General features: G+C 46.8%; 1 protein-coding gene across 4 annotated transcripts in view; it reads left to right on the top strand.

Annotated features, from left to right (window-relative positions):
• The window catches only part of LOC308328203 (ankyrin-3-like), a gene marked incomplete at its 5' end in the record, with an annotated part of 141456 nt that overhangs the window by 118474 nt on the left and 4512 nt on the right, over positions 1–18470 (top strand). For 2 of the 4 annotated variants that reach the window (XM_080781943.1, XM_080781942.1), the window contains 8 exons: positions 8839–8913; positions 9516–9647; positions 10478–10621; positions 13688–15242; positions 16220–16385; positions 16948–16977; positions 17147–17224; positions 18303–18386. In XM_080781943.1, the coding sequence (XP_080638069.1) occupies positions 8839–8913; positions 9516–9647; positions 10478–10621; positions 13688–15242; positions 16220–16385; positions 16948–16977; positions 17147–17224; positions 18303–18386 (2264 nt within the window). Of the gene's footprint in view, positions 1–468; positions 7711–8838; positions 8914–9515; positions 9648–10477; positions 10622–13687; positions 15243–16219; positions 16386–16947; positions 16978–17146; positions 17225–18302; positions 18387–18470 lie in introns of all 4 variants that reach the window. The other 2 variants (XM_080781941.1, XM_080781944.1) reach the window with 2 other exon arrangements.

The following is an 18470-nucleotide window of genomic DNA, read 5'->3' as shown; positions in this document are numbered from 1 at the left end:
TACACTTGTGGGGTCATATCTGGCATTGAAAATGAACCAAATGAAAGTATAGACAGACAGTGTCTACTGTCTATACAGTGTGTCAACCATTTTGTAAAAAGGCACTATAGAAAAGAGGCAAACAGATAAAGCACATCAAAAGTCAATGGAATATTTGCGTAATTGTTTTATCATTCATTCCACCATTATGTAAAGCATTTTATGTTCCTGCACATGCTCCATTGTTAGCTATTAGGTATTCTACTACAGTACTTTTTCATTAATGAACAATTTGAGACCACCACTACCATTCCATCCTTATTTAGTAATTCAAATTCAAGTAAACAATGTTACAACTGTTGCTATTCTGGTTAATGCTGTCACTGACTCAATCACCTTTCTCTCTCTGGTTTTATTTCACGTTATTGTTCTGTTCAATTTTTACGTTTTGTTGTTCCTTATTACTTTTGGATCAACTTGTTATTCAAGAAACACCTGATCGAAGTCCGCAGAGAACACAGCCTACTGGCTACCCTTACAAACCTGTCTTTTCAACGAGATCTTATCAGGCGTGGTCGGCTGTTCCTGTCGCCGTCCCTGGTCAAGCCCGGTCTGGGTTTGGCTCCCTCTCCAGTTCGTCATCCAACACGCCCTCTGCCTCTCCACTGAAGTCTGTATGGTCCATCACCTCCGCCTCCCCGATCAAGACCAACATCCCTCCTGGATCACCAGCCCATTCCGTCAAGTCAGCCAGTGACATGGCCTCTCCCATACGCTCCTACCGGAGCATGTCCTCCCCAATCAAAACCGTGGTCCAGCAGTCCCCGTACCCGGTTCAGAACCCCAATCCCCTGGCTTCGCCAGGGAGAAGCTCCCCAGATCCTGTGTCTGTGAAAGGACTGGCAGCCTTGTCTGCCAGGACTTCCCCTATCATCCCCGCTGGTGGGGGGAGTCCTCTTCTGGAGAGGTCGTCCATAGCCATGACCCCACCGACCTCTCCCAAGTCCTCCCTGAACATATACGGCTCATCAATGCCATACAAATCCGTTGTGGTGGGCTCCAGCTCCACATCTTCCTCGCCTATAAAAACTGTCCCCGGTCTCTCTGTCCGCTCACCTGCAGATGCCTCAAGCCCCACTAGGAGCCTGTTTGCCTCCCTCTCTTCACCACTTAAATCTAACACTGCTCCCAGTGCAGCTGCTTTGATCAATGGAACTGTGTCCCCTACTCACTACCGCTCCTTGTCCCCCAACTCCCTTCTCAGCAGCAGTCTACAGGAGAGAATACAGGCAACCACTAATGCGGCAACAACAAGCGTCAACGCAGCCTTTGACGAGGTTGAGAAAACATTTAACTCTTGCTCTGCGGGTTATGGCACCTTGAAGTCCATGTCCTCTTCTGCATCTTCTTCCTACCAGTCCATCAGATCCTCAGCCTCTAGTTCCCTCTATCCCTCTCTGAGATCCCCAACCAACTGCACCACTGTCGTGACATCCAGCACAATGACTGTTCCTGTGTACTCGGTTATAAATGTGCTGCCGGACCCACAGTTTAGGAAGCTCCCTGAGGTGTCAAAGTCAGCTGCTGGCCTTCTGTCCCCTCGCAAGATAACTCCTCCCGCTGAGGCAAGTGCTCAGTTGCAGTCTTCAGTAGCCAGGACTCTTTCACCTGTCAAATCCCCACTTTTTATGTCCCCTGCTGCCCTTAAATCAACCACCACTTCGCCACTGTCATCCAGTCAAGAGATACTGAAGGACGTAGCCGACATGAAAGAGGACTTGATCCGGATGTCAGCAATTTTACAAACTGACCCGAATTCCATTGCGAACAAAGGATTACAGTCTAATTTACCCAAAGAGGCTAAGATGGAGGATGAGGAGCCATATAGGATAGTAGAGAGAGTGAAACAAGATTTGGTTAAAGTTAGTGAGATCCTGACTAAAGATGAGGGAAAGGATGGCAGGGCTTCACTATCCAGGAGCACACTGGATGACATACAATACTCCAAAGTACCAGTGGAGCAACCGCCAAGCAACTGGAGCTATCCACCGAGATATGAGACAGTGGTCCCTCAAATCATAACGAAGCCAATAGCAGACAGAGATTTTAATTTGTCCAAAGTGGTTGACTACCTGACAAATGATGTCGGTAGCAATTCCTTTTCCAAAATGGCTGAGTCAAAGCATAAAGCAGACGAGGGCAAGAGGGAAGGAGAGGAGAAGCAGAAACGTGTCTTAAAGCCAGCAATAGCAGTGCAGGAGCACAAGCTCAAAATGCCTCCAATGCCTAACATGCGCTCCTCAGCCTCAGAAAAGGAGCTCAGTAAACTAGCAGATGTGCTTTTCGGAGCAGACACTGTGCTGGAATCCCCTGATGACATTTCACATGAGCAGGATAAGAGCCCCCTCTCAGACAGTGGCTTTGAGACCAGGAGTGAAAGGACACCCTCTGCCCCTCAAAGTGCAGAAGGCATGGGGCCCAAGGCCCTTTTCCAGGACATTCCAGGACATTCCATTCCTCCAATGATCACTGAGACTAGGACTGAGGTAGTCCACGTCATTAGGAGCTACGAGTCCCCAGAGGACTGCAAACAGCCCTCAATGGAGGAGGCTCGTGCTGTCAGATTCAATGATTCTGAACCTAAAGGTCATCTGAGTCCAAGCGCATCCACGTCGGACCAAAACAAAGGATATCAATTAAAAGTTAGCCCTGACGATGATCCGATGGGAAAAGGGATGAGGGTGAAGGAGGAGACTCATATCACCACCACCACTAGGATGGTGTACCACAAACCCCCAGGCAAAGAGCCGGCATCTGAACGGTGTGAGGAAACTATGTCTGTCCATGATATAATGAAAGCATTTCAGTCAGGCAGGGACCCTTCTAGAGAGTTGGCTGGACTATTTGAACATAAATCCTCCTGTGAGGAATCATCACAGAGAGACTTTGAGGACATTAACTCTAAACCCAAGGTAGAAAGAATAATTGAGGTTCACATAGAAAAGGGCAACAACAGAACAGAACCGACAGAGGTCATCATCAGAGAGACTAAAAATCAACCAGAGAAGGAAATGTACTACTACCCAGGAAACAGGCTAGAAGAGGAGGAGCCTGAGGAATCACTTCCAGGTTACCTCGAGTCATGTAGAATGAACACACCCATGTCGCAGGAAGAGGACAGCCGTCCTAGTTCAGCCCACCTCATGACAGACGACTCATACAAAACCCTGAGGCTACTTAGCCAGCAATCCGTAGAGTACAATGAAGATGAGTCATCAGAACTTAGGGGGGAAACTTATAACTTTGCAGAAAAAATGCTTCTCTCTGAGAAACTTGAACAGTGTCATTCTGACACAGAGGAGTACTTGAGGGATAGATCTCGTTTTCACTCGCCAGACAGGAGCAGTCACAGTGAGGGTAGACCCAGTGTGCCAAGGACAGAATATGTCTTCAGGTCATCTAGAAATGTATTTGACAAATCTGGGAGAATGACCAATGTAGATGATAACTTTGACCAACTGACACTTCTTCAGTATTCCTCTGAGCCTGGCAGCCCAAAACACTCTGTTTGGATGCGTGTGTCAGACGACGCACCGGTTAAGCAGAGAGAACAAATCATGTATGGAGACAGAGTTGACAGGACTGTAAAAGAGGCAGAGGAAAAGCTTAGCGAGGTTTCTCAGTTCTTTCGTGAAAAAACAGAAAAACTAAATGATGAGCTGTCATCTCCTGAGAAGAAATCACGCAGGTCAGATTGCAGGGAAACACGATCAGGGCCCAGCTCTACACACAGCAGCCCTGAGAGGTCAGCGTATAGGTACACAGGTAGCGGAGAAGAATCGAACCGAGAAAGACTTCGAGACAGATTCGGCTCTAATGATAGGAAATGTGCCAGCTTACCTAGCAGCCCAGAGAGGAGAGTTCTTCTGCAGTATAATGATTCTGACAGAAGAAAACAGGTCGATGGAACATCGCAGGGAAGCACAGGTGAAACCCCTAAACCTTATCAAGTGTCATCGTCCAAAGTCAGTGCAGTGAGGCTAAAGTTTGAACAAGAGGGTCAAAAGCAAGAAATGGCTTCTCAGTGGGGTCAAAATTCAAATCCTCCGGTCAGGAAACTCCAAGAAAGTAACATACCTGCATATCAAGTTTTTGCTGGCTCAAATATGCCTAGAACACCGGACAGTCCGGGAAACCAGAGGAGAGGTCTAGATAGTGAGTTCTCTCCCAAACATGGAAAAGAACAGGACGACAAAAACCTGTTCAAAAGTGGCCAGGGCCAGGGAAATGAGAACTATAAAATCCAATCACCAAACATCCAAACATCTCACTTAGTGCACGAGACAAGGAAAGATAACAGCAATAACAGTGACTCACAAAGGCAGGAGACCACCAAGAAAATAATTTACACAGAACTTGTGGTCCGAGAAAGTCCGAAAAGCAATGGCAGTCTAAAAAAAAACTCGGAATCACAAATTCCTGTTAGAGTGCAATCAAATTTCACAGAAAACCGCCAATCCACCTCATTAAATACCTCTGTTAAACCCTGTGATAGGGCAGGGTCTCACATACCTACTCCAGTAGCTAGAAATCGGTTACACAGTGGTTCAGAGACCAATAGGTCTACATTGGTAAGGAAATCCACTGATTCATTAGATGCTATGTCAAATGTAGTGTGTAATGGTGTAGAAGGCGATGAAATAGAGTATTTAGATCAAGTAACCCCTGTGGTTATCACGGAGGGCTATAAAGATATCAAACCTTTACCAGTTTATGTTAGCATTCAGGTAGGCAAGCAGTATGAGAAGGAAACAGCCACCGGCCAACTGGGAACATACAAAAAGATAGTGAGTCACGAGAGTAGGACCATTCACGAGACCAAGGGTGCGTTTTACACAGTTAAACAAAAGCAGCCGCCGTCGCCTCACAGAAGTCCTGAAGATGACACGCTAGAACAGGTGACATTTATGGACAGCTCTGGGAAGAGTCCTGTTACCCCTGAGACGCCCAGCTCAGAGGATGTGAGTCTGACATCTAGAACGCCAGATTCTCTGATAGGTTCTATGTCCGGCATGCCGAGCCCCATCCCAGAGGAGTCTGAGTCAGACGATGGGAAGACATTCATCTTCAAAGGTCCGCCAAAAGAAAAGAGCAGGCCATCTTCATTAGAGCCATCCAGTAGTAAGCAGGATTCATCAAAGCAGAAGTCCAAGGACAAGAGAGTGGCTTATATAGAGTTTCCCCCTCCTCCTCCCTTAGAGGCAGAGCATTCGGACCCCGAGAAAAGGGGATCCTGTGCCTCCTCTGAGGCGGAGACGGAGATGATGGAAGTAAACCTCCAGGAGGAGCATGATAGACACCTCCTCGCTGAGCCCATCATCAGAGTCCAGCCACCGTCGCCCATCCCCCCTGGAGCCGATGACAGTGACACCAGCGATGACGAGTCTGTCTTCCATCCCATCCCTGTAAAGAAGTACACGTTCAAAATGAAAGAGGAGGGAGATAAACAGCCAAAGAACAAAAGAGCAGAGAAAAATGGTAATGACAATCCCATTGATTTGGGGATCAATGGCCTATTAAAGGGGGAAGAAGAGGACTTTGATCAAAATGGCAATGACCAGTCGATCACTGACTGCTCCATAGCAACCACTGCCGAGTTCTCCCATGACACAGATGCAACAGAGATAGACTCTTTAGATGGTTATGACCTTCAGGATGAGGATGATGGGCTGAGTGAAGACCCTAAAACATCTAGCCTTTCCACTGATGGCAAAATGACTGACCGCTCATTCAGTCAGTCTAAGTTAGAGGTGATAGAGGAAGAGAAATGTGAGGAAGGAGGGGATAATGGAAAGACAAAAAGTAGCACATCTGCGAAAAACAGCGAAGAAGAAAAGGATTACACCCTTGAAGGAAGACACCCAGAAAGACAACAGACTTTCGCAGATAACTACTTTGGCTACCAGCTGGAAGAGGAGCTGAACTCCACGTTTAAGACAGTTGCCACAAAAGGTCTCGATTTTGACCCCTGGTCATCCAAAGGGAATGACAATGATGGTGTCTTTGACTCAAAAGCGAAAGACGAAGACCCCAAACCCTTTGGCTTGTCAGTAGAAGACAAGTCACAGGCCACCACACCCGACACAACCCCCGCTCGAACGCCGACTGACGAGAGCACGCCGACTAGCGAGCCTAACCCCTTCCCCTTCCACGAGGGGAAGATGTTTGAGATGACGCGCAGTGGTGCTATTGACATGAGCAAGCGGGACTTTGTTGAAGAGAGGCTTCAGTTTTTCCAGATTGGTGAGCATTCCTCTGACCCTAAATCAGGGGACAAGGGGAGAGGGGGCAACATCCTGGGTGTAGTTACCTCTCAAAAAACAGGGGAGAGGGGCACAGTAGAGTTTAGAGACACCACCACAGACAGCAGCACACCAACATCACCACCACCACCAGCAGCAGCAAAGTGCGGCCCTGCACAGACCGGCAATGGCACTGGCTGTACCGGTTCTGACGCCCCGACCGGTGACACCTTAGCCGAGATGGCCTCGTGTACGATCACGGCCTCTAAGGTCGATCCCAAATTACGTACCCCCATTAAAATGGGCATCGCTGCCTCCATAACTGTGAAAAAAGACTTGGGGGATCCAGCGGAAGTTAAAGTTGACATGTCAGAGGGTCAGATAGTGCCAGAGTACATCAGCTTAGAGGGTCTGTGTGCAGGGAGCCAGACCAATAGAGAGAGGAGAGGTTACCCTGCCGAGAACAGCAACAACAACAACAACCTGGAGTCATCCAGTGTGCAGGCCAACTACATCCAGTGTGGCAGTGTGGTGTTTAATTTGCAGTCATCATCTGAGCCCACACTTCAGAAAGCCAGCAGGATAGAAGCGCTAAGCTGTAGGGATTCAGACAACGGGGCAGAAGGGAGCAGTTGTAGTCAAGCTGAACAGAGGAAGAGTGAAACACTTAAAGAAAGCGAAGTGAAGCAGCCAAAGTCGAGGCTCCCAGTAAAAGCATCAGGGTGGACGTTCCACACACAGGGGACAGCCATAGGTAAACAGAAACCCAAACAAGCAGTGAAGGCTGAGGTTAGGAAGAGAGCAGAGCCAGCCATAGCCAAAGTAGAGCCCAGGTCCAGAATCCCAATCAAGGATGTTAAAAAGAGCAGCACAGCTGCCACAGCCAGCCCCCTTATATCCGTTCGGGTCACATCCCGGCCTACGAGGGCACTGGACCCAGAGAGAGCAGCCATACAGTTGCCCTCGAGGCTGCCACTGAAGGACAGGCATCAGGTGAGCAGTGTCGCAGGTGAGGCATCAGGCAGAAAGGACAGTCAGGAGAACCCTAGCGAGGTTTGTAAGCGCACCATCGAGTACTTTAAAGGGATTAGCGGGGAGACGCTAAAGCTGGTGGACCGGCTGTCAGACGAGGAGAAAAAGACAGAACAGTCGGAGGAGGACAGCACCTCCCGGAGCACCTCGCTGTCGGACGCCTCCCAGCCCTCCCAGCCTTCCCAGCCCTCCCAGCCCTCCCAGCCCTCCCGCTCATCCAGGTCTGGTAGAGGTTCGAGGGCTGAGGCCGGGGCCGCGCCCGTAAGGGCAAAGGCGGCGGCGACGGACAGGGCCTCCGGCAGTGAGAGAAGCAGGAGGAGTAGGCGGACTGGTGGCAAGGAAGGCAGTCAGGCAGTCACTGGGCCTCGGGCGCCCCCCGTCGCGGAGATCAAGCCTAGTTTGTAAAACTTTCACACTATGTTCAAAATACATCTATATATTTATCTCTCTATACATATCACGTTTAGTTGCATGATGTCGTGATCGTTTGATGGATGAATTGATTGGAATGCCTGTGGCGTGTTGTTATATTCTCTTACAAACAATAGCTGTCATTTAATTTGTATATATTGTTTTGTTATCGCTGTACTGTGTATTGTATTGTCCTTGTTGCCAGACTCCCAACACCCCAACCCCTCCCCCCCCCCCCCAACCCCACCCTCTCAGGCCTGTTCAACCCCGTCGTAGTGGTAGTAAAAGCATGCGAGTAGTAATGACTGGGCCTCCTCCGGCACAGCCAGTCTCTTCGTGGCGACCCCCCCCAAGTCTGTCTGTCTGTCTGTCTGTGCAGGGTGGCTACTGAAAACCTGCCAATGTAGCAGTCCCTATAATCCATGTTCTGAGCTATGTTACACAACCTAAATATGTGTTAGCGCACACAAAAAGCTCTCTGCATGTTAACATACAGTAGCAGTCTGACATAGCGTCGTGCACCTTAGTGTTGTAGAACAACATCAGTCCTGATATGTTTTGTGTGGTTCTTATGACGGTCTCTGCCTGCCTTTAGGATAAACATATTCATAGTCATAGAGCTCCACATATCCTATTAACACATTTTAGTATGCCATAATGTGTCTAGTGCGGTCAAGCCTTTTCTTGCCAACCTGGGAAACTATTCTAAATTAACACAACGTGCCTGTACTGTACTCTGACCAAAGAATACATAATGTCAGAGTCTGCACCAGGATTTAAATACAATGCATTTTCAACCTTTTTAAAATCACTCTTAAGGTTGATGGTTACATCATATTCTCCTCTTGATAAATATAAACAGGTGGCCAGAAAAGTGATCTATCTATCTATCTATCTATCTATCTATCTATCTATCTATCTATCTATCTATCTATCTATCTATCTATCTATCTATCTATCTCTCTCTCTCTCTCTCTCTCTCTCTCTCTCTCTCTCTCTCTCTCTCTCTCTCTTATCTGTATATCTATTTTACTACTTTTCTCTCTTACATTTCACTGTGTAGGGCAGAGGAGTGTGAGCTGTGTTGATTAATTGTTGTCCTGTGCTACCCCAGGTCCCCAGAGCCCATGTGAGAGAACAGACCTGCGCATGGCCATTGTGGCCGACCACCTGGGATTGAGCTGGACCGGTGAGAAAATGCTGCATTACTCTGTCTGAGTTGTCTCTCTCTCTCTCTCTCTCTCTCTCTCTCTCTCCCCCTCTCTTTTCTCTCTCTCTCTCTCTCTCTCTCTGTCTCTCGCTCTCTCACTGTGGCCCTTTCCATCAGTTTTTCACTTCATTGCCCCTAAATGAACTAAGCCCTTAATACTCTACTGTTGGAAAAGTGTGCCATCTACTGGCTAAGACAATACATTGCACAGTTTTAATTCTAGATAATGAAAATACAGTATAGAATTATTAAGGACACATGGTCCATAGCAACATACAAATAGAATACAAAGACAAACAAAGGCAGACATAGTCCCCATAAAATCATAAATTCAAATAAAGGCTTACACGCCAATTGTTACACAGATTAGAGACAAATCTGACAGAACTCGACACAGGCTTAGCTGTAGGTTGTCATCAGAAAGAATGATAAAAGTCGCTCACCACTGCTGGTATGACTGCTGCTCTGAGTCCTAAAGCTCTCTGCTGCTGTCTGGGTACGACTGCTTCTCTGAGCAGTCGTACCCAGAGACTGCTCAGATAATTTCTAATGAGTTTATGTACTGTATGTGTGAATTGCAGAGCTGGCTCGGGAGATGGACTTCAGTGTGGATGAGATCAACCACATTCGACTAGACAACCCCAACTCTCTGACAGCACAGAGTTTCATGCTGCTAAAGAAATGGGTCAGCCGTGATGGGAAAAATGCCACTAGTGAGTCCATATCTCTCACTGATATATCATTTTATTTTTCAACTCCTTTATCCTTTACCCCACCCTCTCTCTCCCTTTATTTCCCTGCACCCTCATTTCTAAGTCCCTGATTTAGCTTTAGAGTTAAAGTTTGCACCGTAACAAATCACACCTTCCGCTTCCTAAATTCAAGGTCTCTTTCCGAATCAGAGTGCCCCTTCAACAGATATGTTTCCACCTATTGGTTGTTCTGTCTATCTGGCCTCCTTCAACATCTGTTCTCTCACTCCCTCTCTTCCCAACATATTTTCAGAGCAAAATGACAGTAGGATGGTTGCATTAATTCAACTTGTGATAGGGCAAGTTGAATGAATGCAGCTGCATTCCATTCAAAGTGCTGCTGCTTGCTTGTGAGGCATATCCATCCTTTAGCCTAGGGTTCACAAGTCCTCAAGCATCACTCAGGACAAGATGTTCTGGACAACAGTCAGAACAGTCAGTCCTAGTATGGCCTAATTACAGTAGCCTCAAACCAGAGAAAATGAACAAGTATCTTTACCCTATCAACGGTTGCAGTACTATCAGAAATCGCATGTTATGCTGCTATTTATTGCCTTCAACAATAATAATATTGGGATTAAATAATAATAATGTGGTTAGATGAATGGATGCTGAAGAGGCTGAAAACATTTGTTTGCTGTCCCTCAAAGCATAATTTTGTAGGACTTTGCACTGAAAAAAAGGACGCTCACTGTACTGTAGCTTGTATATAATTAAGACCCATACCCAGCTCTTGTTTCATCTTTGCACGAACTGACTCAGCACATTTTCTCTTGTCTTCTCCTTCACAGCGGATGCCTTAACTGCGGTGCTGACCAAAGTCAATCGGATGGATATTGTGACTTTACTGGAGGGCCCGATATTTGACTATGGTAACATTTCAGGCACAAGAAGTTTTGCCGATGATAGCGCTGTTTTCCGGGATCAGGCTGATGGTAAAGTTTAGCTCTATCTAGCTGACCTCTTACCTCGTCCTGCTGCCTCCTGTTGTATTTAATTTTGTGCCCCACAATCTAATGAACTGTTTCCCAAACAATGGGTCAGGGGCCCATTTTTGGGTCGCGGACACATTTTTTATGGGTCGCGAGTAAATATCCCTTTTTCCTTTCCTTTTGTACAATTTCTCCAAATAAAACTATTATTCCAAAAGATTTTCAAACATTAAAAAAGTCTAATACATACAGACATAATAAAGTCAACCATTTTTCTAAAGAATTTCATTTAAAAAATCCACAATTACATCGTGGTGTGGCACATTGCGAGCCTGTAGATGTGCTGTTTTCACTAGTTTGGGCCCATTTCTCATCTCGTCTTGAGCTAAATGGTTTGGGAACCACTAATCTAATGGGCCAGTTTCCTAGGCATGGATCGTAGACATAGGTGGCAGATATTTTCCAGTGGTAATCTCTAGAGAAATGTACTGTATTTAATTTCCTTTCTGGGATTTGATCGTCTCGATAACTGGCCTCTAGAAATCCCAGAACTGAGTCCCTTGCTTTGCCAAATAATGTGTTTTGCAATAGAAGCTATTAGCTAATAGCTATGGCCTATTTTACATTCGTTGGTATAATTTCCCCTTCCCTTGCGTTTTAATTGGGCTTATACCCATTATCTCAATAGCGTTACATTTGATTTTGAGCAAATAGCATGCACAGGATGATAAAAGCTTGACCTGGCTGGGCTATTCAATACAATTGTGCCTCTCAACCTGTTGAGTTGACTGAATTTGGCCTGAGATGAAATTACTAACAACTCTGATGAGTACCATGTTCTGTGTTACTCGTTAGTACTTGGCTCTTGTTCAGGTGAATGCACATGTGCAAATCTTAACATGACGTTTACCTAGCGGCCACAAAAACTCAATGTCAGGAATCCCATTCTAACCAAGTGCACGCTGTAACATGCCGCTTCTTTCTACCTGTTGTTCAGTAACCTTTGACTTTTCATTAAAACAACTGTTTTATTTTAGCAAGCCTGTGAATTCCCTAATGCATGATCTGTATGAACTCTAGTGTGTTGTTCACCCTGTAGAGTGCACTCTGTTCTGTTCACTCTCTAGCTCCTCATTTAGCTTAGAGATCTCTTAGTGCTCCTCCACTTCCTCTGAGCCTTCCCTGGATAGATGAGAGCGCCTCTTCCTCTACAAAAACAGACCGCCTCCTCCTCTTCCACCTCTTCTTCCTCCTGCTGCTGTCTCCCATCATATACCCACCCCCTCCCAGCAGTATCCACATGCGCTGGCAACAGTCCATAACAGCTCTTAACATCGTTTAAGAGTCATGTGCTGTTGATGTCCTCTTGTGTACCATTCCTCCATTCCCCACCTATCCCACCCCCATACATTACATTCCTCAAAATCAGTCCTCAGTCACGCCTCTCATTAATTCGCTGTCTTGTTATGCTAACACATTTTAAGACCCAGTCTGTGCATTTGTTGTTTTTCATCTGTTCTTTCTGTTGTCTCCTTTTCTCTTTTTTCATTGTGTTGCCTTGTCACCTTCGTCTTTCCCTGTAGTTTCCCTCATTGTCCCTCTGTACCCTTGCAAACTGTCAGAAACCGCCCCATTGGCTCCTCTTTCCCCCCCTCCCTCACCCAGTACCCCTACCTTGATGCCCTGCCTCTATCCCATGTCCCCACGCCGCTCTCTGAGTTACGAGTCCTCCATTTCTCTCCGTGACCTGGCACCTCCGCCACAGTTTTGGACGCTCGGGGGCAGCAGCCGATCTGCTTTCTTCCCTTTCTCACCCCACCCTTCCTCTCCCATCCCTCTCATCTCGTCACCTGTACCTGCCACCGCGGTACCTCCCTCTCCATCCCCCACTCTGGCCACGCCCCTCTCTCCAGCTCTCACTCCGTCTGTTATCCCCCCAACTCCGTCCGATGCCGTGCTGCTGGACTTTGCCGACGTACACTCCCCCGTTCCTTCATGCACGGCAGTTACGTTCTCTCCCACCGCTGTCCCTCTTGAACCTGCGGCCGCGGTCGCCACTGTCCCCTCTACTGCTATACCCGCTCCAACCACACCGTCCTCTCTCACTCTTTCGTCCTCCTGTCCCCCGTCTGAACCTTTACCGGTGTCCTCCAGCCTCTCCCTGCCTGCACCTGGGCCCTCGCCGTCCGACACTCCTTCCCTGGGGACCCAGCTGTGCACGTCCTCCCATCCCGTCTCCCCTTCCCTTTCCTTGGCTTTCAGTTTCCCTCCTATAATGTCACCCTCTGGGTCTCGTTGTCCCAGCCCCGCTCCCTCCTCCCCACCGCTCCGCTCCCTCTCCCCCTGTCCTCACTGTCAGTGTACCTGCGTGGCCTCCGCCCCCCTTGCTCCGTCCCTTCCTGTTGATCCCTCCACTATGGAAATATTCATTTAGCTCCTCCGTCCATGTGCCTCTGGTGCCCCTGCTTGTCCTCGTCCTCGTCTTTCTCTCATCTCTCTTGTGTCTCATGTGAGCATGTAACTGAACATCCACTCAAATCGTAATCATACTGCATTCATCCCATTGCACCCTACGATTATTCTGGCCTTATGTCCCTAGTGTGTCTCACATTCAATGACTTATCTCACCAAAAACACTGAGTGACTCTGTACTTTTAACAGCATCACAAGATAAGAAATCAATATTTCCTGCTAAAATACTGTTAAAAGACTCCCCCCCCCCCCCCCCCAATATGCTTTTATCTTTTACCTTTGTGTATGACATGAGCAAGCTCTATAGTAAATTACCGGTAGTTATTTTATGCAGTGCACCTGTTGCCGTATTGCCCGTTTGGCAAGGTGACTCATTGTGGCATCAGTATCATTATTGTTAATGTATATCACCATCTTAGCTCGTGGTTGCTTGGATACATGCTATACACTCCAGTCTACGTGTCATTGTCCATGTCATGAGGTGTGCATGTGTTGGTGTCTGTGTTTGACTGTGTGCATGGGTCTGGGTCATACTCAGTATGTCATGTGCTTGTGCTTGGGTGTTTGTTTCTACATTTGTCATCCTGTCACCAACAGATTATCAGAGCATCCTAGCGGAGCTGCAGTCCCCCGCTGCACTGCACTCTGACCCCCACTTCCTGGAACCTGAACTCCCCGTCACCCCCAACCCCACCCCTGCCCCACACCACCATTACCATTACCCCGACCCAGACACCCCCGTCGCAGCGAGCCCCCAACCTCAGCCCCTGCCCTGGAGCCCAGAGATAGAGCCTGGTAGCGGAGAGCCGGACAGTCCCCCTCGGAGCCCCCCCAGACCTTGTGAGCTCGCCCTGTCTGTCCCTGTCTTCGTACTCCCTGACCCCATCCTACCCACACGCACCAAGCCTCACATCGCTCTGAACGACCAGCTGCTGCTGAGCGAGGACGAGGACAGGTCGTGTCAAGAGGCAGAGGTCCAACACAAGGCCAAGTTTTTCTCCTCTCCCGAGAGGTATGAGTCAGACAGAGACATGGCTTACTCTACGTCTTCTGCCTCTGTGTCACCGGTGTCGTCAGTATCACCACTGACGCCTGACGGAGTACAAAAGGGGGACGGAGCGCTGACTCCCAATGGAGCAACAGAGGAGCAAGGTGTGAACGCAAGTGATGAGGAAGTAACAGAGAGGCTAGCGGAGGTTGTACTTGTAACCATGGCTACAGCAGAGTCCGTTGAGGGAAATGGCAGGGTGAGACAAGAAGTAGAGGAGGAGTGGAATGAAAAGGCCGAACAAAGGAATGAAGCAACTGAAGGAAATAGTGAGTCAATGGCAGTAGACGGGCATACACCTGCACTGGAAAATAATTTTACTGCAGAAGACAGGGGGGAGTTCGCAAGGGTGGGGGCAGTCGTGATACACAAACAGCTCATAGAGCATGGGAAGTTGGAGACAGTGTGTGGAGCTGAAGTAATAGAAGAGCTACATAATCTGATAGAGGATCATTTGACAGAATTGGCACACAAGGTGAAAGACAACAGCACTGCAATAGAAGCAGAATCTGACTTAAAGGTTATGGAGGAGGGGGCTGAGTGGGTTGATCAGACAGGCCAGGTACTTAAAGGGAGACATTCTGATGCAGCAGGGGAGAGTGAGAAGAGAGACGTGGGTGGACGTGTGGATAAAGAGAGCAGTAGGTTGCTAGTTAGCAGTGAAGGAGAAACCCCGATAGTTGAAGTTGTCGTGACTGGCGTAGACGGCACACGAGAGGAGCTGGAGGCCTGTGAGGAGCAGGCCACTCCCCTAGACCTCTCCCCTCAGGCCTGGGTCGTGGCGCTGGCGGACCTCCAGCCCAGTGACTCCACTTCCAGTGAGGAGAAGGAGGCTGGCGGAGACGGAGACGACGAAGAGATATCGGAGGAGATCCGATCTCTGCTGGAGGAGGTGAAGAGGGAGCTAGGCTCGGAGGACACGGAGGAGGGCGAGGAGATGACGGAGGCCAGGGTGCAGGATATTCTCAGTAGGGTGGAGCAGGCAGAAAAAGATATGTGTTCATTTCCAGCAGGTTGGCAGAGCGAGTCGTCAAGCGTCAACGTGGAGCCGCCCACACCGGGCCGCAGCATCAGCTCGGACCGGCTGGACAGACCGGAAAACAGGTACTGTACTTACTGTAACAGGACTGTTCTCAATGCTGTGTTCAGTGCTGCCATAATGTCAGCATACGCTGTAAAATCCCTAGGGTTAACTTAATTCACAGTGTACAAATGGATGGATGGATGAATGAGCGCTGTGAATTGTACTGTGTATGCTGGCATTATTACTGAATACATCACTCCAGGAATATAGATAGATTTTAGTCATTTACAAAAATCTAATCACCATCTCGAATTGAGGTCTATCTTGTAAAAGTCAATTTCAATGTTGGACTGTAGCAAGTGTTAAATTGATAACAAATAATTATAATACTAGATCTATGTTTGTTTTTTAAAGGACCTATAACCTATAATTGAACATAAAATTAAACTTTTTCAATTCCTTTTGTGTTTTTGGGGCTCCCATATGTGTTTTCTATCGCCACAAATAACCAATTTTGAACAATCAGGCTTTCATATCATATGGGTGCTTTAATGGAAATTGCTTTAATGGAAATTGCTCTCAGGAACAGCTCAACTGATTTTGTCCTCATTGTGATGTCATCAATGTCACCCTACTTTGTATAATTCCTCCTCTTCTTCAGTCTTCAGTTCCAAATTTGCATTTCCACTTTGTTTACAATGTCCACCATTGTTGATTTTCCAAGCTGGCATGGAATGGAAACAAGCCTGGTTTTATATAGTATTTATCAGTATTATAATGACTCAAATATTAATTAATTTGCATATCAGCACCCCCACCACCTCAGGACATTGTGGTACTGCAGCTAAAACTGCTTTCAAAGTCCAGAATGAAATGACAAGGACTGGTTATATCAGAGTGGTATTTGAGGCTCAAACCATTAGAAATAACATTGAGGGACATAGACAATATGATATAAAGCATTTTTTTAATGTTATTTGTGCTTTAAAGCAGCTCTTACCAGGTCCCTCTGTTAATCTCTATTGATTCCTGATCTCCCTTCCCTTCCCCCACACAGCCAAGAGAACTCCAGTGACTCCGTCACTTCCTCGTCCAGGGTTGAGTCAGGGAGATCTCGGCAGAACGGCGACCACTTACAACACTCACCTCATGGCGGCTCGCAGGAATCATCCAATGGCAGACGGAACGAAGAAGGAACGCTGGTGTCTGAGAAGAAAGTACAGGTAATAACACTACTGATTAATATTCTGTGGAAGTATTCTTCACTGTTGCCATTCTGTTAATACAGGAAGGCACACATTCACCAGATTCTACATATTCATAACCACAGTTTCAACTCAAACCCTAACTAGACCATTGGTCCCCAAACAAATTTCTGTTTGGAAAGCATTCTTATGGGTTGTGAGTAACTATCAACTTTACGTTTTTAAGTTTTGTTATTTATTTATTAAAGCTTTTTAAAGCAGATCTATTAAGTCCACAACATGGTGCATCACAGAGCGTTTTGTGAGCTTGTAGGTCGCCTATTTTCACCTTTTTGAAATAGGGCTTAAACTAGTTCACCCCAAATAATACTTGAATTGTTCCAGATTATTTTATTTTTATCACTTTCCCGTGTCAAACATTTGATGACCAAGTCTCATTATTGGCTCAGGAATGTGACAACATTTTTATTCAAGGCTTCATGGGGTGTGTAATTAATAGAAAATAACTAGTCATTTTTGGGGTGCACTACTCCTTTAAGTGATTGACACCAACTTTCTCTATTGGGTCTTGGGCTAAAAGGTTTGTCCTGAAGGATATCCATCTTCACAGGTCTGTTCAACACCAACAACAAAAACAACACATAGTACAGAAAAACAATACACCAAGATAATACAAACAGATAAAACACTTAAATCTCACCCCTCTTTCTACAGTACTTGTTTCCTCTCTGACTCCTTGCATATCTGTTTGTGAAATGACCTTATAATAACTTCTGCAGCATTGTTGTAATGATTCTGGCTCGGACGAGGAACGGACTGTTACCACCAGAGTGTTCCGGCGCCGGGTCATTCTAAAGGTACCCTGCTTGACCTGGCGTGCAGGCAGGGCCAGGCCTGGTTTGGTTTGGTTTTATCTGGTTCGGTTTGGATTGGTTCAGGCAGTCAAGGGTGGGGAATTTGGCCTACATTGCAGTGGTGTTGGGATAGTTTGAGCATAGTTTGCGCTCTCTTGCTATTTCCTCCCTCTTTGGTGAATGTGTTTGTGTATGTATGTGTCTGAGATGCAAACCTCCTCACCTTTTGGCAAAATTTGCTGTTTTGAGAGGTCACCTCCGAGACACACGCACGCACGCACGCACACACACACACACACACACACACACACACACACACACACACACACACACACACACACACACACACGCTTTGATTGAAGAACAAGATGTTTGTTAGACATTGTATGATAATCGCTGATTTTCTGTGAGCCGTGCAAAGCTTGTGTTGACCTGATGAAGATCAAATAGATCGATACGTTGTCAGATTGCTCAATAATCATCTACTGAAGTCTCAATAATGAATCGATAGATAGATAGATAGATAGATAGATAGATAGATAGATAGATAGATAGATAGATAGATAGATATTCATTTAGATTTCAGTAATAAAAAAAAATAATAAGGCACCATAACAAGCAAGGTAGTCATGTTTATTGTCTTGCGTAGTCACCTCGCAAAGGCCCATTTAACCATCAGAACGGTTGTTGGAATTACTTTTTCAGGCAGATGCAAATAAAAGTAACTAGAAATGAGCATGTCAAGCAAATATCTTTAAAGTTTCTCTCCCAAGGAAGCATGCCCAGTTTGCTCACAGACCACCCTAGTTATGGCAGGTTTTCTCTATCTATGGCTACGCAATGTTCTCACCTTTTGTTTAACCTCTTAACTGTTTGCATCCATATGTAAACTTGTATTGCCATGCAAGCTTGCACAACGTATGGTGTCTCGTTCCCTAACATTCAGTCTCTTACTAACTTGGCTGCTCTCTTCCCTTGAGGTGGGTTTGCAGTGTGGTGGAGGTGCTGTTCAGTTCAAGATGTTGTATTGAACCAGTCGAACCAGTAACTTTTGGTCCTGTATTCATTCCCTAATCATCAGGGCGAGCAGGCGAGGAACATCCCAGTCGAGTCTGTGACCGAGGAACAGTACATCGATGGAGGCGGTAACCTCATTACTAGAAAAGTAATGTGTGACTTTTGTCCCCCTGTGCCGTTCAATTCTGACGTTGTATCTTTAGCATCCATTACAGGGAAAACAAACCTCTCT

Source organism: Protomyctophum bolini (genome assembly GCF_963924005.1).
Source record: "Protomyctophum bolini genome assembly, chromosome: 14".
NCBI classification, from domain to species: Eukaryota; Metazoa; Chordata; class Actinopteri; order Myctophiformes; family Myctophidae; genus Protomyctophum; species Protomyctophum bolini.
The sequence above is the reverse complement of the archived record's forward strand: the minus strand, read 5'-3'. Positions and strand labels throughout refer to the sequence as shown.